Below are 23,763 nucleotides of genomic sequence, written 5' to 3'. Positions count from 1 at the left end.
ATGCATTCACCAATTTATAGGCTTATCTAATATTTTATATAAAGCAAGCTTTTGTTTTATAAGTTAGGTAAAATTCTATTTGAAAAGGAAAAAATGAGTTTTCTTACTCAATTTCTAGTAACCTTTGGGTTGGACATTTTTAGTCTAAAAGAGTCCCTTCTTATGAGAAGATATTTGTAAAAAACTCAACCACATTAAGTGGTTAGAGATGCTTTTTTAGTGCCTTTCATTTAAATAAGTATGCTAATGAAAATCTTAAAAAGACAAGGGAAAAATTTGTGGATAAAGACATTTAAAACCTCCTGATGGTTGTGTCCTTCCAGATTCTGTGCTATAACATAGAAATTCTGCTTAATGAAAGCAGATAATGCAGCTTCTTGTTTGCAAGCAAATACACATAGGGTGAGGCATGCACATGTAATTAAAGATGTGAACCATGACTCCTCTTCTGGTATTTACCAGCCATTAATTAATATCCCCTCCACCACAACCACTGCAGTCCCCCCTCCATGTACACACCCTGTCTTTGCATTTTCTGGCCAAATGGAGTTTTGGAGCTGTCATATTGGAACTGAAGCATTCTCTTTCTGACAAATTTTAATGTTTTAGAAAGGTTTCTCTTTCCTGTTTGTCCTTTCTTCACCCTCCTCCCCGTCAGTGGTGCTGAAGTTTAATGACATCTTTAACAACAAAAACAACAGAATAATCCCACTCCCCCCAAATTGGGCTCATAGACAGGGATTAGTTTGCATTGTATGGGTGGAGATTGAGAACAAAGAAAACTGGTTGTTTTTCTCTCTGGTTTGTGTTCTTTCCTCATATTCATTCCCATGTGTACCTTCACAGGCGATGGGTGCTACAACAGCTAATTCAGGAAACCTCCTTGCCTGCCTTTGTGACGAAAGGAAACCCAGCAGCAGTTCCTGCAGAGAGGACACAGAGACTGGTCCGAGAAGAGATGGAGGTCTGTGGTGAAGCGGCGGGGAGATACCCGAGCAACTACAACGCCTGGTCCCATCGCATCTGGGTTCTCCAGCACCTGGCGAAGCTGGACGTCAGGGTAAGGCCGCGCTTCGTCTCCCGAGGCACAGTCCCTGTCTGCCCTTGAAGTCTTCTGATAGCAGCTCCTCCTCAGAGGAGCTTTGAAGGAGGAAAGTAGAGGAGCTAATGGCCCAGCGGCCTGGGGAGGATCTAGCAGCTGATACCTCCAAGGAAACCCTGGCAATTTAAAAAAAGGTTGCATTCCTCACCAGCGCGGTTTCTGGCACTCTTCAGGTTAGTACATTGTAGAACGAAGGCAAGTTTAAGCAGTAAGAAGATGGAGCATAATTCATTTTGCCCCGGAATAGGAAGGGATTATTAGGCCTTATAGCATTGGAGTTGTTCTTTCTTGGTGGGCTCTGGTTATGTGACTTAATGTGCTCAATCAGCTCGCTGCCTTCTCACCATCCCCTCTCCTGGGGAGGGAAGAGAAGATCTCACCTGGTATTCCCAAACTTGCCTTTGTCTATAAATGACCTTCGGATTTTGGAGTCCCAGCCCAGGCCTACTAAATTGGGGAAAGGGTTGGATTTAAGAAAAACACTTTTCACAGGGCTCAGGGGGTTATCTGGAGGCAGAGCTGGGTTGGAAGGAATGGGGTGCCTTCACTTACTGTTCATCAGGATGAGAACTAGGTATCCTTTGGTTCCTTCTTCGTACTATAGCTTCTCTATATTTTTCTTCACTTCTTACGTTTAAGTGCCGTAAGAATGTAGGGTACTGCTCTGAAAGCATCTCAGGCTTAAGACAACTTAAAGGGGTCAAAATACCTTAAGTGGTATTTTCAGATTAATTGGGAAGCACGCTCTCATTTTGCTCACCAGCCCCTTCCTCCATCTCCCTTCCCAGGTTCCCTCTCCCCTCTCTGTGTCCTAGCCAGAGATTCCTCCAGGGTAAATTAAGAGTTTTCATTTCTGGGGACTTTTAAGCCAACAGTTCTCAAAGAGTAGCGCTTCCCCTCCAGTTTATATTGGCTTTGTGTTTCTGGACAGGAGTCCCCGTGAGGGAGTGGAAAGAGCAAAGACAGAATCCTCCTGACCTGGCTTCAGATTTTGGCCTCACTAGCTATGTGTGGAAAGCTTTCATGTTTCATCTGTGAAATACCAGCTCCACTGTCTGCCTCAGTGGATTATTGTGAAGATTATTTGAGTTAATGTGTGTAAAGTACTGGGCACCTAACAGAGGCTCACTAAATTTTAGTTCCTTTCTCTGTTCCTCACAGATAGAAAGTTTAGGTGAAACTGACTCCCAGTTTGCTCGATCAACTCATTATAATTTATCCATGAAAAAGTACTGAAACTCTTTCATTCCCAGACACTGCCCTGTATGCTGGGTGTGGCATAATAACCAAGAGATTGCTCTCAGCAAATTGAGAATCTAGTTGAGGGAACAGATACGAACAGTCACAAAGCAGTTTGACACTTGCAGGCGCTGAAGGAAGCCCAGGGGACAGTGGGAGCACAGAAATGGCTTCTCATCCCAGCTGGGCTCACTGGGAGCAGCTGCCAGAAGGAAGGCTGCCTCGTTGTCAGGAGTCCAGGTCATCTGGTGGGATGTGGGAGATAGGGAGTCCTTAGGGAGTCTGGTCATCTCAGCTCCACAACTTGATAGTGCGGAGGGGGTGGGAGGGGCATGGGGAGCATGAAGGATAAAGAGAAAGGCAGAGTCCAGGTGAGCTGAGCAGTCTTTGGAGACTTGCCTGCCTTGATGTGGACCTTTTAAAGTGGCATTCCCATAAAATCAGGAACACAGGGCCAAGGTGAAATTCTTGGTTTCTTGAGACTGTCCGATGTTGAAGATGACAACTCATTAGTGGTGTGTTGACTCAGCTGCCTGGGCCTGCTCCTAGGCTCACACGTTGTCCACCAGCTATGCCCTGCCCTTGGTTGAACTCCATGCCCTTCCTTTCCCCTCTGCCACTGCAGCTCTCTCAGTGAGAGTGATGAATTTGCAAAATCCCCTTTCTGTTCTTAGAAGCCAGTGTTCCCAGCTCAGAGCTCATGCCCTACTGTGCTTTGTCTGTTAGAGGGAGTAATCACAGAGTACCACCGGTCTAAAGCAGCTTAAAAATACATATAAAATGAGCTGGCATCTTTTTACTTAGGAAATTGAAAATGATTTTTTTTTTAAGATTTTATTTATTTGAGAAAGAGACAGCACAAGCTGGGGGGAGGGGGAGAAGCAGACTCCCCACTGAGCAGGGAGCCTGATGCAGGGCTCGATCCCAGGACCCCAAGATCATGACCGAGCCAAAGGCAGACGCTTAACTGAGCCACCCAGGCACCCCGAAAATATTTTTTTTTTAAAGTACTCGTATCCAGCATTGATAAGGCTATGAAAACAAGCATTGTAGAAATTATTGTGATCTTACTGAAGGACAACATGGCAGCATTTATCAGACTCTACCAAAAAAGTGTGTTCTTTCTAATCTAGTAGTTCTGCCCGTAGGAATTCATCCTAAAGAAATACTGGGAGATATAGTATGGTGGTGTAGTAATTAAAGGTTCCACTCAGTGGTCAGACAAACCTAATTTGAATCCTGACTGTACCATCCTTTCTCATTGAGTGATGTGAATTAAATGGGAAAATCCACGTAAAGTGGCCGTCAGAAGTGCTTGTACTAAGTGTTCAATAAACACGGGCTATTATATTAAATATGAAAGTTTGATATATGAAAATGCTCTTTTTTTTTTTTTTTTAAAGATTTTATTTATTTATTTGAGAGAGAGAGAATGAGAGACAGAGAGCATGAGAGGGAGGAGGGTCAGAGGGAGAAGCAGACTCCCTGCTGAGCAGGGAGCCCGATGCGGGACTCGATCCCGGGACTCCAGGATCATGACCTGAGCCGAAGGCAGTCGCTTAACCAACTGAGCCACCCAGGCGCCCTGAAAATGCTCTTTATAATAGAACCACTCTAACCCTCCAATAATAACAGATTAGTTACATTGCAGTTCATCACAAATTGGAATATTTTGTTGCTACTAAAAATTATATTTTGGAAGATTATTTAAAGAAAAAGTTCACTATAGGATAAGGATCTTTAAAACTAAATATGAGATGGTCCTAATATAATGTTTTAATATATTATTAGCTTTGGATGAGATTTTAAAGTGTTTGGAACAGTGCTTGGCGTATTGTAACTGCTTAACATATATATATATACACATACAGCGCTATTACAGATCTATTGGCTTGTGTTTTCCATAATAAACACATATTCATTTTCTAGTCAAAAAAAAAAAAAGAATCGTGAACAGTGCTAGAGGGTGGAATTATGACATTTTCATTTTCTGTTTTGTTTTCTATGGTGATTGTATGTTTTAGGTAGACATTTATTTAAGTAAATTTTAAAACAGTCTCATTTGTGAGGGTAGGGTGAGAGGAAAGACTCACATTTGAATAGAATTTATTACTACTAGCCAATTAAAAGTTGATAATGGTATGTCACCTGAGAAAGCACACAGGGCCATTTCTGCAAAAAAAGACATACAGATGGCCAATAAAGACATGAAAAGATGTTCAACATCATTAGCCATCAGGGAAATGCAAATCAAAACCACAGTGAGATATCATTTCATACCAAGTAGGATGGCTGAAATGAAAAAACAAGTTAAAAGTGCTGACAAGGATGCGGAGAAACTGGAACCCTTATACATTGCTGGTAGGAATGTGAAATGATGCAGCCACTGTGGAAAACGATTTGGCATTTCCTCAAAAAATTAAACCTGGAATTACCACATATGACCCTGCAGTTCTACTTTTAGGTATATACCCCACAGAATTGAAAACTTGTTACAGCAGTGTTTGTAACAGCATAATTCATAATAGCCCCCCCAAAAAGTAACAACTCAAACGTCCAATATCTGAGGAGTAGATAAATGCAATGTGGTATATCCATACAATGGGATGTTATTCAGCCATAAAGAAACAAAGTCCTGATACATGGATGAACCCTGAAAACATGCTGATGGAAAGAAGCCAGATTCAGAATGCCACATATTCTAGAATTCCATTTATATGACATTCACAATAGGCAGAGCACATTAGTGGGTGCCAGAGGCTGGAGCGAATGGAGATTTAGGGGACTCCTTATAGGAATAGGGGTTGTTTGGGAGGTGATGAAAATGTTCTGAAATTAGATAGCAGTGATGGCTGCACAAGTTTGTGATTATACTGAAAATCATCAGTTTATTTTTCAACTTCAAAAATTGGTTCTAAAGTACATTAGAAAGAATAAAACTTCAAGAATAGCTAAGAAATTGTTGGGAAAAAATAAAAATGAGGAACATTGTATCAATACCAGTATATATCTAAATGTTTATAAAGACAGAGTCATCTGTGGTACTGGCTCAAAAATAAAAACAGTAATGGAAAAATCTAAGGCCCAGAAGCAAATCCCAGTATCTAATGCGTACAGATTTCACTGATGGTAAGTATGGCATTTCACATAATTGGAGAAAGGGTTCTTTGTTCAATTTGTGATGCTGATAAGATTGACCTTTTAGAAAATAATTGAGGTTTTAATCTCCTATACCAAACTGAACTCTAAATGGAATAAAAACATACCTGAAGAAAAAAAATGGAATTAAAAAAATTAATTGTAGTAATATATTAAGAAAAATATTTGCAACTTAGGGACTTAACATCTTTATAAAGATCTCTTGCAGACCCTTAAGAGAAATTAATGACTGTCACAAATAGTAAATTAGGCAGTTATAAAAGAAGAGAATTAGGCAAAATAGGCAATTTGTATAAGAAGAAACAGGAAAAATAAGGGAATAAGAACAATTGTTTGGCCTTAATGATAAAAGGACATGGAAATTAAAATGACATGATTTTCCAGTTATCAAATTAGTGAAGATTAGGGGCACCTGGGTGGCTCAGTCGTTAAGCATCTGCCTTCAGCTCGGGTCATGATCCCGGGGTCCTGGGATCGAGCCCCACGTCGGGCTCCCTGCTCAGCGGGAAGCCTGCTTCTCCCTCTCCCACTCCCCCTGCTTGTGTTCCCTCTCTCGCTGTGTCTCTCTCTGTCAAATAAATAAATAAAATCATTTAAAAAAAAAAAAAAAAAATTAGTGAAGAGTAAAGTACTGGTAAGGAATTTAAGAAATATATAACACGTTCTTCCAGTAGGAATGTAAATTATACAGCCCTTCTGGAGGGCACTTTGACAATATATATTAAGAACTTTACAAAATGTTTTTCACTGTTCAGTAAATATACATCTAGAAATTTCTCCTAAATAAATAAGTTGTGCACATCGACCTTATATATATGTGTTCATGAGAGTGTTACTTATATAAGAGTAGAAACAAAATGAATGATGAAGGATAATCTTTGGGATGAAATATTATACAAAAGTTTAAAATTACAGAATAATATTTAATGACATGGGTATATGTATATGATTTAAGTGGAATAAAATCAGCATAAAAGAATATCCCAAATTTGTGTTACAAATCAACTGCACACATGCATGCATAGAAAAAAGCTGAAAGACTGGTGATTGGCCAGAACGTTAAGAGTCGTTCTCTCTGGCCAACAGGATAATGGGTGATTTCTTTTTGTTTTTTTGTATTCTGTATTTCTGGAATTTTCTAGAATGATCGTTTTGTATCACTTTCATAATCAGAAAATAACCAAATGTTATTTTTAAAAATTTCTAGGAAGGAAGGCATATATAGGTTGGAATGAGCATTTTCAATAGTCTTTGATTTTAAACCTGTTAATCCTTCTGTGTCATAGCCCTGCTTCTGTAGTTCTCTTGTACTTATTTGTTCACTCATTCATTTTTTTATATGGAGTATTGAAAAAGAATAATGGTATGTAAGTTCTGTCATAGTCAGTACCTTACATTTAATTAAGCCTTATCTCTATGCAGTGACTTTAAGATCACTTTAAAAGTAATTGTTTTTTTTTTTTAAATAATTGTTTATATCTCTGTACCTTTTGATTCTAGTAAAAAATGCCCTGAAATTCCTGTTAAAGTTTCTTTTCTCATTTAGTATACCTATTAAGTATATCAAGGGAAAAGAATATAGTGAATTTTTCTCTTAAAAAGTCTGAGAAAAATTTTTAAAGGAATTAAATTCATGTTGAAAATCTTTCACCTATGTGCTATTTTTTGTCTCAAAATTAAAATAATTAAAAATTTTATGTATAGAACTATGCAGTAAGAAATAATCTAAAGGTTTTTCCTGTTATGTAAATTCCTTTTAAACATGTTTTGTACTCTTTCCAGTCCATATTAAGAAGCCCTACCAAAATTAAAAAGCTGATGTATTATTGCCTAAATGTCCCGCAGGTTAATTCTTCAAAGATGTAATAACCTTAAGGTTAGTATATATTTTTCTAAGGTAGAAGTTTATCTGGTGCTGTTTTGCTGACCATTTTAATCAAATGAACAGTCTTGTTTTCCATTTCTCAGAGATTCACCAGCTCTGGAACAAACCTATTTGGCTTTGAATAAACTCATTAGAATTTAAAGGAGATATTTAAAGCATTTCACTGATATAAATCGACTGTCCTTGCTGGGAGTAATCTTGTCCCTATGTACTAGTCACTTAATTCATTAAATTGTTCATTTCATTCATTGATTCATTCATAAAATACTTACATGTTCACTCTGATGCCATTGGGTATAGAATGATGGAAACATTAATTAGGAATGAATAAATATCTTAAACAACTTGTAGAATTTAGTGGGGATGAAAAGATGTACAGAAAATTCTGTAATGTCTGGTAGAACACACAGGAACCATGGAGGTTCAGGAGAGGGAAAGATTTCTTCTAGGGAAGAGAGGAACTGTGAGAAATGGAGGGGATCTTGGTACAAGAGAAGGCATTTGCCTGGGACCCTTGAAAAGCAGCTAAAGGAGGAGCCCTTGGGCTTTGTGCTGTCTATATTATTCACTGCTGGCAAGTAAATGTCTTTTTTCCTTAGCTGGTCTGAAAATCCTCTGATGGAATGTGGTAGGCCCTCAGTATGGCTTTTGCTGATCAAATTCCATTTGCATTTGCAACTTGTCCAAGACACTGCCAGATAATTTATTTTTTCATAACTGCTGCTTTTCTTTTTAATCATCCCATTTGAAGTTGCTTAGTTTGCAGGATTGATAATACAAAGACTTAATTCACTGCTGAATTTTGTCTCATCTACTTAAAAAAAAATCATTTATCATTGATGTTAATTGAGTTTGAGATGAATAGGAAAATCATGCGCTCTTGCATCATATTTTTTGTACTAAGCCCAAAACTGACAGTCTCTGCCCTCATGGCACTTATAGTGAAGAACTAATAATACATTGAGTCAATTGTTCAACACATAGTAAGTTAGATATTGTAATGTTCATTAAAAGTTAAAGAACGTTCATCAAAGTAACCTTTGAATTTATATTTTCTCTTCAACATCAGCATTCTTGTAAATAAACACCCTAATGTTCATCGTTATTTTAGAATAGCTTTTCTGTGTGTGTGCCGATCAGAATTGATTGATCAAGGTCCAGAGAAAGAATGACAAATAAGTCCTTAAATTCTGTAGGGTGTGTATATGTGTGTGTGTGTATATATATATATATATATACACCTCTTACTACTTTATTAGGGAAAGGGGAAACTAGCCTTTACTGAGCTTCCACTGAGTGACAGCACTGTGTTGGACATTGTATACAAAATATTGGTAGAAACAGTGTTACCAAAAAATACAAGGAACAAATTAAAGAGAAATCCAAAACATTAATGGAGAAAGAAATTCCTTTGGCAGTTTCTCTTCTCACTTCCCTTTTTTCTTCCTACAAGATTCTTCTTGATGAACTGTCTTCTACTAAACACTGGGCATCCATGCATGTTTCAGACCACAGTGGATTTCACTACCGCCAGTTTCTGTTAAAGTCTTTGATTAGCCAAACTGTGATAGATGTTTCTGTATTGGAGCAAAACCCTTTGAGAAGTGAGCCAGATCTAGTTCTTCCAAAAGATGAAGCAGCAGCTTCAACAGAGGAAGCAAGGATAAATCTTCCCCGTCTTCTAGAAGAAGAAGTTGAATTCAGCACTGATCTTATTGATTCCTACCCAGGACATGAAACCCTTTGGTGTCACAGGTAAGAGGAGGGAAAATCTATTTTCTGCATGGAACTGCTTGGCTTTATGAGAGCTGTAGAAGGTCTTAAGTCTTACGCCTGCCTGCTCAGGTAAATATGGTAATTGATCATGGAGCTTTGCCTGAATTCAGGGGCGTTTATGTTACCATATCTTCTTCCTCGTGATCTTCAATATGAGATTCCTCATGCAGATCTTTGCCTAATGCTTAGGATGGTGGTATTCAAGCTTGACTGCCCAACAGAATAGCCTGTGTTACTTCCAAACTGAAAACAAGTTTCTGGACTCCCTCCCTGGAGATTCTGGTATTTATAGTATATCTGGGGTAGAGCGCTGCCATTTATTTAGTCTTTAAAAAACAATGAAGAAACTTAAAAGGTAAATTTGATGCAGAGTCGGGTTTAGACTATTGATTAGACCTTGAGAATAGTTAAGCTTATTGATGGTCTGCAAATTAAGTTTCCTTAAGTATAAGCTCTTGACACTTTTTGTTTTTTAAAGTGTGCTTTGGAGGAGGGCAGAATTATTAGGAAGGAGTGAAAGAAATTAGCAACCTCATAACCTGAGTTCTGAGTACATTTGACAGCATAGTAACTGTCATGTTGGAATGAAGTCCGGGTGGGAACCCCCGATTGGTTCTTTTTTTGAGGCGTCTCCATCTCTATAAATACGGATTCTACCTCAGACTAGAGGATTCTATTTGTAAACAAAGGACTTGCCTGTGCCAGGCAGGAGGTAGGCAGTTTAAATATTTGTGTATTTTGAAGTTGTTGAGATCTGCCCCCTTTTGCCAGGCTAGTCTATCTTGTAGGCTGTTTGAGGACATGTGTTCAGCTGCTCTTCCATGCTACATGTATTTAGAAGGTGGAAGACCATCTCCCCTCTTTGGCACCTTCATAAAAAAATTTCTTTTTCTTGTAAAACAAGACACTCTTAATTCCACATTTTCTAGAGAGAAGATAGATCTTAACTTCATGTTGTTTTGGTGTTAACAGACTTTGTTGCTGTTCTGTATTTAGGTACATCAGTAGGAAGGCTGAGAAAATGTAAGAGTTATACTTGTGTTTAAGAGAGAGCTAGATTAGCAGAAGCTTTGTATACAGATTAAGTTTGGGTGAGGCATGGGGAAAAGCGACAGTTGAGATGACCTGTAATTATACAGGCCAGTTTTCTACTATTGAGTCATTGCCCTTAGGCACCTTATCTGTCCTTTAAGTTTTATCCTCTATAAAATGGGTAAATTATATGCTCCCTGTCTACTCCAGAATATGCTGGGAAAATGAACAGAGTTATCTCTCAAGGGCTTAGAGTTGCTAATAAGAATAATGAGATAGAACAACCTAGAATCTATGTGGTTTACCAATTGTGAACAGTAGATGTGCACCCCCACTGAGTCAAAATTTTTGGAGATTAGGCACATAGATCTTCATTTTTAACAAAAAACTCTAGATGAATCTAAGGGCAGGAGAACTGCTCTCCTTAGAGGAAGTACAAGAGCTGTGTCTTTTAAATGCTTTGCTTAGAGCCCAGCACATCCCTACTGCATGTAGATATTTAATGAGACTGTAATGATGGATTTCAGGAAAAGTTCAGTTGGTTTTTAGATAATACCTGTTCTTATTAAAGAAAATACTAGATAGAGGCCATGGACTAAAAGCCTCTGGATGAGCTATTTAATCCCGTTATTCCTGAATCACTTCTGTTTTAGGATGTCAGTGAAGTTAATTTTGGTTCTGTTTTGTTTTTTTATAGCAGAAATTGGGCTAAGATCTATTTCTCATTTTATACTGTAGTTACAAAGAGTAACAATTCCAAGTGATTGTCATCATCTCAGTCAGTGGTATTAAAAAACCCTTGGGGTCGTATGTAGGGTTCTTTCTCACAAACAATCCAGTAATCTGGGTTTGTAAGACTCTGGTCTAAATACGCAGAGACTTCAGTGTAATTGCTCCTCCCCCCGCTCCAGGTAACTCTGGTCACCAAGGGGGACAGCAAACTGAGTATTGTATGTCTTGAAATTATCAACTTATTATTCTTGTTTTTTTCCCTGAAAAGCTTGACGTTGTGATACTGAGTTTTCTTTTCCGTGTTCTCTTCCTCCCCCCTCCTTCTTCACAGGCGGCACGTTTTCTACCTTCAGCATCACTTAAGTGGTAGGTTTCCTCACAGCGTGACCCAGTTGTCACCTGTCGACAGCCCTGGGGGGACTTTGAGTGACGCAGCAGGCCCACACGTGTCTCAGGCCATGGAGGTGGATGGGCTGAGTGACTGTAGCAGGCGAGGCTATTCCCAGGAAACCAAACGCCTGAAGCGGACCCCAGCTGCAGACTCCCGGGGCCTGGAAATGGAGCACAGGTTCATCGATCAAGTATTGTCCACCTGCCGGAACGTAGAGCAGGCCAGGTTTGCCAACGCATACAGGAAGTGGCTGGTTACGTTGAGTCAATGAAAGAGGTGGATTAGTCCTGCAGGTTCCCATTTCAGTGCAATATTGCTTTCCTTTCGTCCTTACATAGTTGCATGAACTGTTTGCTATTATGTGGTCTTCATCTTTAGGTTAAAAGTCCATAGTAAATCTTTCAGTTTATTTATTTTGTTAAGAACTGGCATTCCTTTGGGGATAAAATAACTGTGTGGTTTCTTCCTGCTAAACAGTCTTAATTTTTTTTTTTTTTAACTTTTCATCCTTTATATTTCTATACGTGAAGCTTCCTCTCATTTTGGTTCTCCTAACTGGTTCACAGACACGTCTACCCACCTCAGTGCAATTGCTGCATAGGCTAGTTTCTTTTTTTTTTTTTTAATTAAAAATTCATGTTGTTGTTCAGCTTTAGAATAATACAAGCTCAAAATTACTCATATCTAATTATTGTTTTGAGAATCAAATGGCCAGATAGATGGATTTGTGAAAATATAAATCATTTCTCTTTCTCAAGTTACCAACCAATGTAACCAAAGTCAGAAGTACTGGAATTTATATAAAAAACATGCTTCCAATGTGTAATCCATTTTAAAATGGATTTTCTTTTAAAATGGTTATTTTAAAAGAAAAATGAATTTTAAGAGTTTATGTAATTACAGGACTGGGAAATTATTTTTATCACTAGTTTTTGATAGATTCTTTTTACCTCAAATTTGGTATAGGCCAAAAACACTCAAGTTAGCCCCTATAAACATCATTTGTTATTTAAACCTGGAATGCCATTTTTAGTTATTACTACTTATTTTCCTTTTAAATTCACCATGAAAAGTGGGGAAAATATGCATGGAAATGTATCCATAAAAATCTTCCTTTTTAAAAATTTAAGTTCCTGAGGATATACTTAAACTACAAAATGTTTATGAAGTGATTATTAAAAGTTTGCTGGTAAATGCCAGAGGAAAGAATAGCTTTTGAAGGTTAGTTCTTCAACCTTTGTTTTAAAAAATAAAACAACTTAAAGACTTTGATATTAAACTTATCAGGGATGAGGTACCAAAGTAGCCACCTCACAGCTGTATCTTATCTTTTTAATAATAAGGGCTGGGTTTTTCAGGTCTGTGAGGCAGGGTGGGAAAAGGGCCTGGTAATGTTTACTTTCTTAATATATTTTCCCCTTTGTAAATGGTCTGTGTTTGTTCTTTCCTCTCCACATACCTTTTCTTTATTTTCCCAATCCATTCCATATTTTTTGACACTTTTACCTTTGTTTTTCCTTAAATGTCTTATTTTGAGGATGTGTACTGAAGATACTCTCCGTCCTCTTTCCAGTGAATTTCATACCCCATTAAACAAACCACACACACACACACAGTATTAATATGAACTGCCCCTTTAAAATTCCCCTAACGATGGAAACTGCCTATTGTCCTATGTGTGTGCAGAATGTAATAGTGGCCGAAGTAAGTACGACCGCCGTTCTTTGCTTGTTCTTTTTACTTGCTAGGTCACCTGTAGGGTGAGGGGACAGACATAGGGAAAGGCAGACGTCTCCTGTCTTCTGTTATGGAAACCCTGGGCTTGAGTGAGGTACATTGCCTTAAGCTTAGGAGAGGCATAAGTTCTTTTTGTGCATCATGATTTTGTTGAGTAGCAAACTGTCAGGTAAGACTTAAGAACACCAGAAAAATTGTTCAGCCCGGTTCTTGTAGACAGAAGCTGCTTTTCTCTCTTGGGGCAAAATTAACCTTTTATAGTTTTCGTAGTATTTAGGTAAGAAAACAGTTGTCATTATGAACATAATTCCATGGCCCTTTGTGTACAAAGCATATTTTGAATCAAATACCTCAAGGTCTATCTAGACCTCTATGGATAGAACCATTAGTTCGTGATTTTCAGCACCTGCAGGGGATGGTGGGGAGACTACACAGAGAGGACATGAGAGAGTCAGCCCATTCCACTAAATACATGTTGCCAAATCCTGGCCTCACTCAGTATTACCTTTTTTCCACACATCATTCTAAGTATCCCAAGTAATAGGGCTTCTTATGCTTTGATGTGAGAGTGACAGGACAGGAGCGTAGACAATACCCTGTGAAACATCAGCTCCATTTGATAGTGCTTCACGCCTTCTTATAGCCTCCACCTTTGATGTTGTCTGTCTTCATGTGTGTTCAGGCCCTTAATCCACCCCTTCATGAAGCCATGCAGTCCTATAAGATATCTTGGTCTCTTGTCTTCCTGTAAAAGTTTTGAGTAGGGAGTAAAAATACAAATATCTAAAGGATATTTACTGTGTGACTTTTGTGTGCTACTTTATTTCTAAAATTGGCATTTTTCAAGTGTTCATGCACAGAAAAACCTAGTATTGCCCTGTATGGTTGTGTTTTTTCCTAGATGGTTGACATCTACACTCATTAGCTATGGTGTGATAATATCTCTTTGACTGAATGAGTTCATGCAGTGGAAAGGTGTGTCTATTTTCAGGGACGTGTTAATCTTTTTTTTTTTTTTCCTATAAATATGTCATTGTCAAAAAGATAGTTTAGATTGACACACGTTTCATCAAACTTTTCATTGGAAGAATAGTAGGCCATTGTACTGTCCTGTGGATCAAGAATACTACTGACAAGCCAAAAGCAATAAGATCTGTAAATACCTCCACCACCACCTTCTTCCCCCACCCCACCTTTTTTTAAGTATACCTATTTTGGTAATATGGTGTTCCCACATTATACTGTGTGCCTTGCACATTGTGAGGACTCATTAAATATTTATCAAATTAATAAATGATTATCTGTTTGAAGAAGGGAAAGATTGATCATGAGTAATGAACAGAATGAGTTATGACTGAGAAATTAATGGATTAGAATAATGGATTGTGAATGAATGATGTAGTCTAGATTCATGATACTTCCAGTGAGCTATTACATAAACAATAAGTTAATTTAGAGTTTTTCTTCATTTAAATACCTTGTTTAAACTCGTTAAATACCAGCCAAGAAATGCAGCTCTGTAATTATGAATTAACTGTACTTTAAATATATATTAAAAATTCATAGAACAAAGCTCGTTTGCATTAAGAACACTACTTTCTGTTCATTTATGATACTGGAGGACAGATCTTGCCAACAGAGCCAGAGACACTGGGGCATTTGAAGAAATTCTTTGATTTCAAAGACTTGTTGATCTGTATTTGTGCCTGGATAGTCATTTTATGCTTCTCCTTTTCTACTCCCCAGCTTGAACTGTGGACCTTTTTAGGTATTTCTTAAACCTATGTGAGTCATTTTTTTTTTTAATTTAAGGATTAGTTACCTATTAATGTCCCCTTTTTCTTTTCTAGGTTTTAGCATTCTATTACCTCTTTGGAAACCCTGGGCCCAGACTCTCAGTCATATCCCTTATTCCTATGGTACAGTTCTAATTAAATTAAGGACTTCATTATTAATAGGATTAAATCCATACAGGTTGTCACTCAAAGCCATTTAAATCTTCAGGTGAGGGCTTATGTGACACAAGATGGGAAAAAAGTTCCTGGACTTTTCTGTGGCAGTTTGTAGGAAAGCATATATAGTGGTAGACTTTGTGTGATTTCCATGTATTCAGGTTATGTCAATTCATGCTTATTATACAAAGAGAACTTTTAATACTGTTGAGAACAAATTAACAGTAGTAATTTTCTGTAGCACAAGATGGTATCTGGCATAGGCTAAATATAATTTAGGAGTACAACTGCCTCTTGCTGTACAACAGGGTAATCTTTTAGTCCCTCTTAATTATAGAAGATACTAAAGATTTAGTTAAAAAAGGAAGTAACGTATATTCTTTTTTTTTGCAGAAAGTTTTTGTAAGCTTACAGTTATTTTGTTACTAGAAAATTATATTTTAGAACTTTAAAGTATTTAAAATATTCTAGAAAATGTGAACAGCATTATTAACAACGTGTGTCTTCTGAATAAATGTCTCAAACAGAACCGTGCAGACCCTGGTACTTGGCGCGCTGCCGCCCCCCATGCCTGCACGTGCTCTCGGTGTACTCCTGCTGAACGGAGGTGTACGTGGAGTCACAGGAAGGCATAGACAAATTCAGTGGCATGAAGGCAGTGGGCAGGAAAAAAATCAACCCTGAAAATTCTACTTGTCACACAAGGTCTTTTAAAAAATAGTTAAACATACTGTGTTAATTTGAGTGCCTTTCTTCTTTCTAGAGGGAACAAGATCATATTTAATGTTTAGGTGGAAAACAAAGGATGGAAGTTTTATCAGACAGTTGATTGTAATTCATTGTATTGATTCCAGTTGCTAGGCATGGTCCCATGGAGTTTGTATCCTTTCATGAGATACTGATATGAGCAGGTAGGATGCTTTGGTGTGTATTTCTTAGCATTTTTAAGGACCCTACCAAGAAGAATTCATTCTTTCCTTGTGGCAACTAACTTTTTGGGGGTCAGAGGCATTGTATTTTAGAGGAGAGCATGTGTATAATTGAAGATCAGCCTGAAGCCCGGGCAGCCCAAGGTCAAGGGAAACAGTGGCACTGTGCCCTACAAGAAAGGCCAAATGATTGTTCTAAATGAATCCTTTGCCTCACTTTAAGGACTTTTAAGAATTCCCTCCCAAATTCCATGTTGGAGGAAAAGAAGTAAATACTGAGATGAAACTTAAAATGTGGCATGTTATATATTTGGGTATGGAGGAGGGAGGGACAGAAAGTCCCTATTTCAAGATAGCAAATAACCTGTAATTGTAATTTCATAAAAATATACAGCTAAAGATTCCAAAGTGCTTTTCAGAGGACTGTTGAATAATATATTCCTAAACGGCAGCAATATGTCATAGTTCATAGTGGAGACAGAAAGCCATTGTGTCGGTTGTAGATCTGGGTTGTGTGTGCGTGTGTGTGTGTGTGTGTGCATGTGTGTGTGCGTGTGTGTGTGTATATGTGTGTGTGCGTGTGTGTGTATGTGTGTGTGTGCGTGTGCGCGCGCGTGTGTATATGTGTATATGTGTGTGTGCGTGTGTGTGTGTGCGCGTGTGTGTGTGTGCGTGTGTGTGCGCGTGTGTGTGTGCGTGTGTGTGTGTGTGTGTGTGTGTGTGGCAGGGGGCGCCTCTGGCTCTCAACTTGGACATCTGTGTTCTCGCTAGGCCATGTTAACACTTAAAACCAAACTCTTTGCTAAAAAAGAGAGCAGTAGCTTAGTCTGCAGATGAAACTTTGTGCTTCCAAGAATTAGCTCTTTATAGGTTGTGCTTTTTGGATGATAATATGGTCCACAAAGCCAACCCTGGCATTTCTTTTATTAATCTGTTATTCCTCAGGGTGTAGAAGGTTTAGTAAATTTAGGACAAAATTTTATATTCAGTGGCAAAAAAAAGAAAAGGCAAAAATATGCTAAATATATTACTAGCTCTTAAAATTTTAGTATAGATAGTATTTTTTATAAACCACTACCAGTGCAGTAGCTCATAGATGCTCTGTGACTGCCTCGTTGTTCATCTCGCTGCTTCAGTCCCTGTGGCCCTATTATGAATGTTCTCTTACACATGTCTTCTATGGAAACGATTTCTGTAATATATTGTTTTCCACATTTGGCAGAAGTTGGGGGTGTTTTAGTTGACATCATTCTGTTTTTGGAAATCCTGTTCAGAAAATTACTGTTGGTTTTCAAACTGACAACTGTTTTGCTTCTTAAAACTTCAGTTTCCCTGAAAGAGACCCTGTATGTGTTCAGTACACTGCATAATGCCTTGCACCTTGCAGGGATCCAACGGGTCAGAATCATTAAAGGCTAGAAAGTTAAAGCTAGCTTACCTCTGTCTCATCTCAGCTTCAGGAGAAATACATTCGGTTCAAACATACAAGGCAAGATATACAACTGCACAAAACATCGTAAGTGAAATTTAGATACTTTTAAGGCATATATGTGCGTATTCACATACATGTATGTATATACATTTAAATGAGATTTGGAACTTGAATTTATATAGTGATTTTACAGAGAATTGTATTTAAAGGGTTTTTATTTTATTTAAAGTGCTCCTATTTCAAGGCAGTTTTCTTTATTAAACCAGCCCCTCAAGCAAAGTTGGAAACCTAATACAAGTGCCATTTGCCTGAATTAACCAGATATTTGTGTAAACTATTATTTTGTCTTTGGATGATTATGAACCATGACATTCTGGCTTTTCTTCCATATCTTTAGGGAATCAGCCTTAATTTTATGTATGGCCATCACTTTCCTCAAAGTACTATGCAGCATACTTCAAATGTAATTTATCTCTATAAAGTGATTAGTAATAAATCTGAGGTTTTTTCATGTCCTAGGGATGAACAATTTCACACGTTCAGATATTGACTCATACAGCATTCTATTAGAAATGCTCATAATAGTACCCTCCCTCACCAGTGTCATCTTGCGTTTGAAGCAGGTATTTTTTTCTTATCAGTTAAAGAATGAGTGTAGACTGAGTGCAGTCATAGTAGGTGCTCAATAAATAGTCGATTATTGATCTACCATCAAACTAACTGTTACCTTTTCACGGAGGAGTGTATTTTTAGAGTAATATATGTTTGAAACTGAAAAATTCTATCATTTGACAGGAATTACTAAGCTTATTTAGGCTGGAGTTAGCAACATGCAATAAAAATACTGTTTGTGGAGAACATGGTCTGAAGGTAGGAGATGGGAAAAGTTTAAGCAGTTATCTTTTTGTGCAAGACACATTAATAAATGTGAGTAAATGTCTTAATAGGGCTGCTGAACCCGAGAGGGAAGTGCTGTAGACTTCTGCAGTCAGTTTCTGCATTGGTATACCTAGCATTACCTGTCTTAGGTACTGTCCATTTCTCCCCAAATCTCGGTTGCTTTCCAGTGTTTTAAAAGTGGGTAGTGGTGAAATGTGGAGTTATATTCAATCACCTGTACTTCCGTGTTTTCTCAGAGTATCTCTAATATGAGGGAGAAATTTTTATGAATATTTGTTTCAGAATCTGTTAATTTGTGGCTTCAGAGCATTTTTGACAGAGCTTGCCCAATGTGAAGAGATTTAAACAGTTTAAAAAACAAACATTCCAACCTGAGCTGGGAGGGACAGAGCGCGTAGCCCAGTGTAACTGGGCACTGCCTCCTGGCGAGGGTCTTGGTGTCTCACCGGGATGCTGGCTGCTGGCCGGTGGCCACTGTCCGTGTTCGGGCTGAGGTGTGTTGTCCCTAGGAGAAGGACGAAATGGGTTCTAGATGGACTTGTATTTGAGATGGACAGAATAAAAAATAATGTGGTATAAATACACCAAAAATTTATACATACTACTACAAAAACTAAAAAATGAAGGAGGGGGAAGAAAATGATAAAAGGTCAGTGATATTTTTTTACAGCCTCTAAAAAAATTATTTTTAAATCCAAGTCTCTTGGACACTAAGCAGTTGCTTACTTTATTTAACACTGCAGGACTTTAATTTACGGGATGGTTCTCAGATACCATCTGTACTCTGCTATTAGAATTGACCATGTGTGTGAACTTCACATTGCTTGAAGATTTTCCAAAAATGGAGTATGTAAGTTGCTGTTGATGTTGTTTTAAGATTTTCCCGTAGGTTGTGGTTAAATGGACAAGTTACATATATGATCTGTGGTGCAAGGTCAGATCCTGGGCATTAAAGATAAGTTTGGCTAACTTATTTTACTGAAGATACTAACCATCTTCCCTCTGATTGCATTGCTGTTTTTCTTAAGCTATTTTTCTCAATGTAACAATCTGCATTGAAAGTTCTTTTAGCTCTCACGGTGTACTAATTCACATTTTTTAAGGATTCAATATTTTGTGAATTCTTTTTACACTTAAAATGTATACCTTGCAGAGGGATAAAAATAAATTTTGCAGTAAAGTATGTGCAGAGGGTGTTCTGGGACTTAGTTCTCCAGAGTGCTTAAAGTATGATGCTAAATTCGAAGGCTAATAGGTCGACTGTAAATTATTTATATTAGCACTGTCCAGTAGAAATAAATGGGAGCCACATATGTAATTTTTTATTTTCTAGCAGGTGTATTAAAAAAGAAACCGGTGGCATTAGCTTAAATATTTTAATTAACCCAATATATTAAAAATATCATTTTAGTATGTAATCAGTATACAAAATTATGGAGATATTTTGCCTTTCTTTTTTCCCATGGTAAGTTTTTAAAATTCATTGTGTATTTTGCACTCACAGTGCATGTCAGTTCTGACTAGCTACATTTCAAGTGCCCCAATAGCCACGTGGCTAAGGGCTGCTATATTGGACAGTGCAGGTTCATAGGGTACAAAGTATGACTTTATTTTAAATTGGGAGATGGTGAGGTAGGCATGAAATCATGGTACTTTAAAAATTACTTAGTATACTTAGAAAAGTATCTAATAGAATTATCCACATTGTCTTCATTTTAAATTTGCTGTAGAACGAGCTCAATCTGTTCCAACTTGCCAAGCATTATTTAAGAAGAAATTCCATGCCATGTAAAATACCATCATATGCTCATTATAACAACACATTATTAACACATTTTTCAATGTGTTCACTAAATTCTGTCCTGTTTCTTCAAAATAATAGCTTAAATTGCATGTTAATTGTATATCTGTACTTGTTTTTATATTATTCTTATAATAATGTGTATTAACAAACAGCCCTAGGATTCTAATCTTCCTGTGCATCTGTCTTCCAGTACTTACTGGTACACTTATTAAGTTGTTACAAGTGGCAGAAAAGTAGAATGAACCATTGGTTTTTTCCATTAGATTGTTTTTACCATGTGATCATGTACCAAGCCAGCTATAAATTATTGTATTTCTGTAGACGATGGAAAATAGTGTTTATGTCTTATCTTTGCTAAATGTTTGCAATTTCTAAGTAAACTTTTCATCTCCTAAGATGAGTGTAAAGTGTGATTTTATTTTTGTTTGTTTTGGTGTTTTACCCTCAGCTCCAGTCTGCCAAGCAGTCCTGTTTAATTGCTGTGATGGTGGTAGTGGGATGGATGTGTGAGCTGTTGTCTCAGTGAATTGATTACTTACAGTTGTAGAAAGAATTAAAAATGTCATTTGTGTCCAGGACATTAAAAAAAAGTCAAAAACAAATAAATAAATTGTCACACTTGTCTTTAGAGTACATTAATAATGACTAGTTGACTTATGAAAGTCATTATAATAACTAGATTTGCTTTTTCTCCTACATTTTAAATGAAGGCATAGAGCAGGGAATTGATCATTTCAGCGTTAAGTCCCATGTTTTCTGAGCCTTGAGTCTCACTTCATATGTTTTAAGCTGGATATACAGCATTCACAGCAATTTAAATGGTTTTAGTACATAAGCATACTCTGAAAAGTATTTGATGAAGTTGGACACTTTTTTTTTAAATTTTTTTATTGTTATGTTAATCCCCATACATTACATCATTAGTTTTAGATATAGTGTTCCATGATTCATTGTTTGTGCATAACACCCAGTGCTCCATGCAGAACGTGCCCTCCTCAATACCCATCACCAGGCTAACCCATCCTCCCACCCCCCTCCCCTCTAGAACCCTCAGTTTGTTTTTCAGAGTCCATCGTCTCTCATGGTTCGTCTCCCCCTCCGATTTCCCCCCCCCTTCATTCTTCCCCTCCTGCTACATTCTTCTTCTTCTTTTTTTTCTTTCTTAACATATATTGCATTATTTGTTTCAGAGGTACAGATCTGAGATTCAACAGTCTTGCACAATTCACAGCGCTTACCAGAACACATACCCTCCCCAGTGTCCATCACCCAGTCACCCCATCCCTCCCACCCCACCCCCCACTCCAGCAACCCTCAGTTTGTTTCCTGAGATTAAGAATTCCTCATATCAGTGAGGTCATATGATACATGTCTTTCTCTGTTTGACTTATTTCGCTCAGCATAATACCCTCCAGTTCCATCCATGTCGTTGCAAATGGCAAGATCTCATTCCTTTTGATGGCTGCATAATATTCCATTGTATATATACACCACATCTTCTTTATCCATTCATCTGTTGATGGACATCTTGGCTCTTTCCACAGTTTGGCTATTGTGGACATTGCTGCTATAAACATCGGGGTGCACGTACCCTTTCGGGTCCCTACTTTTGTATCTTTGGGGTAAATACCCAGGAGTGCAATTGCTGGATCATATGGTAGCTCTATTTTCAAGTTGGACACTTTTTTAACTCAAGTTTTCAAATACTAAAAAGGATGTTTTGTGGGAAAGGCCTTTATTACTTTGTCCCATGACTCTTCAGGATTGTATTTTAAATAACGTACTATAAAGGGGCGCCTGGGTGGCTCAGTCGGTTAAGCGGCTGCCTTCGGCTCAGGTCATGATCCCAGGGTCCTGGGATCGAGCCCCGCGTCGGGCTCCCTGCTCGGTGGAGAGCCTGCTTCTTCCTCTCCCTCTCCCTGCTGTTCTGCCTGCTTGTGCTCTCTCTCTCTGTCAAATAAATAAAATCTTTAAAAATATATATATAAATAAATAAATAAATAAATAAATAAATAAATAAATAAATAACGTACTATTACCTATGCCTATTTTTGGTAGGAAACAGGATATAGAAGTTATTTGCATCATGCCAAAGTCCCACCAACAGTGTTTAAAACGACAGTATTGTTTTTGCTTTGATATGCTAGGGAAGGGAACCAGCTTACTAAAGACAGTGTTGATTTGAGTTAGCAGATTATAAAAAGAAGTTTGGACAACAATTAATATTAGCAAAGTGCTTCCCTGGGAAATTGCTTTGCTTAATAGGGTGCTTCTTGAAATAAAAGATTAACAGTAATAACAGAGGCAGGATGATACACTAGCTTTAAAATTTTTGAATATGATAAACCTTTCATCATTTGTATATATTTAGCAGTACCACTTTCCTCGTGTTGCAAGCTCAAATTTTGCTTTTGGTGCTTTTTTTTTTTTTGAGACAGAGAAACGATTTGGTTTGTTTTTGTTGTTATTGTTTTAAAAAGTGCCAAGGTTCCTATCTTTCCCACTCTACTCCAAAATAGCTAGATGGGGTATCAGCTTTATTTAAAATAATAAGTTACAGTATGCCCTTTTCTTATGAGAAGTGCAGTATCATTATATGTGTCCTGTGTTACAGTAGAAGTTGAAAATAGAAGCAATAATTACTGTAGTGTCTTCTCTTTCACAGAAAGATTCTTAGAGTAATCCTGGCTGCCAAGAAGAATTCCCTTACCACTCCTTATAATTATATGAACAACAGACAGATAATACTTATGAATTTACACTTTTAGTATCAGAATCCTCCAAAGATACAAATATCTTGTATTAGATTCCTTCTATACTTCTCATAGTAATTATGGCATGATTAATGAAAGGTCTGCTTTCTGTGTAGAGGAGCTAACTGTGGGCTGAAATGGTCCTCCATCATATTATTTTTGTATTCACATATTTCTTAAATTGCCAGTGATCTCTCTAGACATGTTGTTGAGAGAATCTGGAAGGCTGGTGAGTAATTGGGATGGGTAGAGCTTCAGTCACCCCATCTGTTTTATTTTCAAGGAAATTTTGTAGAGACTTACCATCTAGGGTCCCCTGGAGCAAAACTAATCACCAGTTCTCTCTTGTCTGTAACTAAGTGGGGACACATGTAATTTGTAACATTGAGTTCATAAGTCTTAATGTTAGTTATTCCATGTGAAGAAATTTTTAAGTTAAACCAGTTTGTGTGGCATTTATTATAGTAAAAATCAGAAACAACTTGAATACACAATAGGAGATTCAGTAAATTGATATTTTCCTACAGTGGTATTATATGCACTCACAAAAACAAAATATAAAATTACATGAGAAAGATCTCATAAATTAATTTTTGAAAGGAAGTTAAAGAGAGTAACAAGATGTTACAGAGAAGTATGTAAAGCAAGATTCTGGTTTTATTTTAAAAATTAAAATTAATTCCCATTTCCAGTAATGGCAGGACCAACACTCCTACTGAACACAATTTAAAATGTTAGAAAAAATATTAGAAGTTTTCTTTAAAGCAGGATAAAGAAATCCACATCATACTGAAACTGCAGAACACCAATAGAAAGATACTATCTTACAAGTAATTGAAGATAAAGACATTAAATCAATAGCCAGCCAACTTCTTGTTATAGTCAGAAGATATGGGAATGATAATTTAATGTGCTGGAATTATGTAACTACCATTATAGA

General features: G+C 37.4%; 1 protein-coding gene across 2 annotated transcripts in view; it reads left to right on the top strand.

Moving 5' to 3' along the window:
- Nucleotides 1-16,509, top strand: part of PTAR1 (protein prenyltransferase alpha subunit repeat containing 1) — a 47,707-nt gene extending 31,198 nt beyond the window's left edge. The window contains exons 5-7 of one of the 2 annotated variants that reach the window (XM_032427508.1): nt 847-1,060; nt 8,839-9,140; nt 11,257-16,509. In XM_032427508.1, coding sequence (XP_032283399.1) covers nt 847-1,060; nt 8,839-9,140; nt 11,257-11,587 — 847 coding nt within the window. In that variant the 3' untranslated portion in view covers nt 11,588-16,509. The remainder of the gene's footprint in view (nt 1-846; nt 1,061-8,838; nt 9,141-11,256) is intronic. The other variant, XM_032427509.1, reaches the window with a different exon arrangement.
- Nucleotides 16,510-23,763: the final 7,254 nt, after the last annotated feature.

This window comes from Phoca vitulina, unplaced genomic scaffold (genome assembly GCF_004348235.1).
Source record: "Phoca vitulina isolate PV1807 unplaced genomic scaffold, GSC_HSeal_1.0 scaffold37, whole genome shotgun sequence".
NCBI classification, from domain to species: domain Eukaryota; kingdom Metazoa; phylum Chordata; class Mammalia; order Carnivora; family Phocidae; genus Phoca; species Phoca vitulina.
The sequence above is the reverse complement of the archived record's forward strand: the minus strand, read 5'-3'. Positions and strand labels throughout refer to the sequence as shown.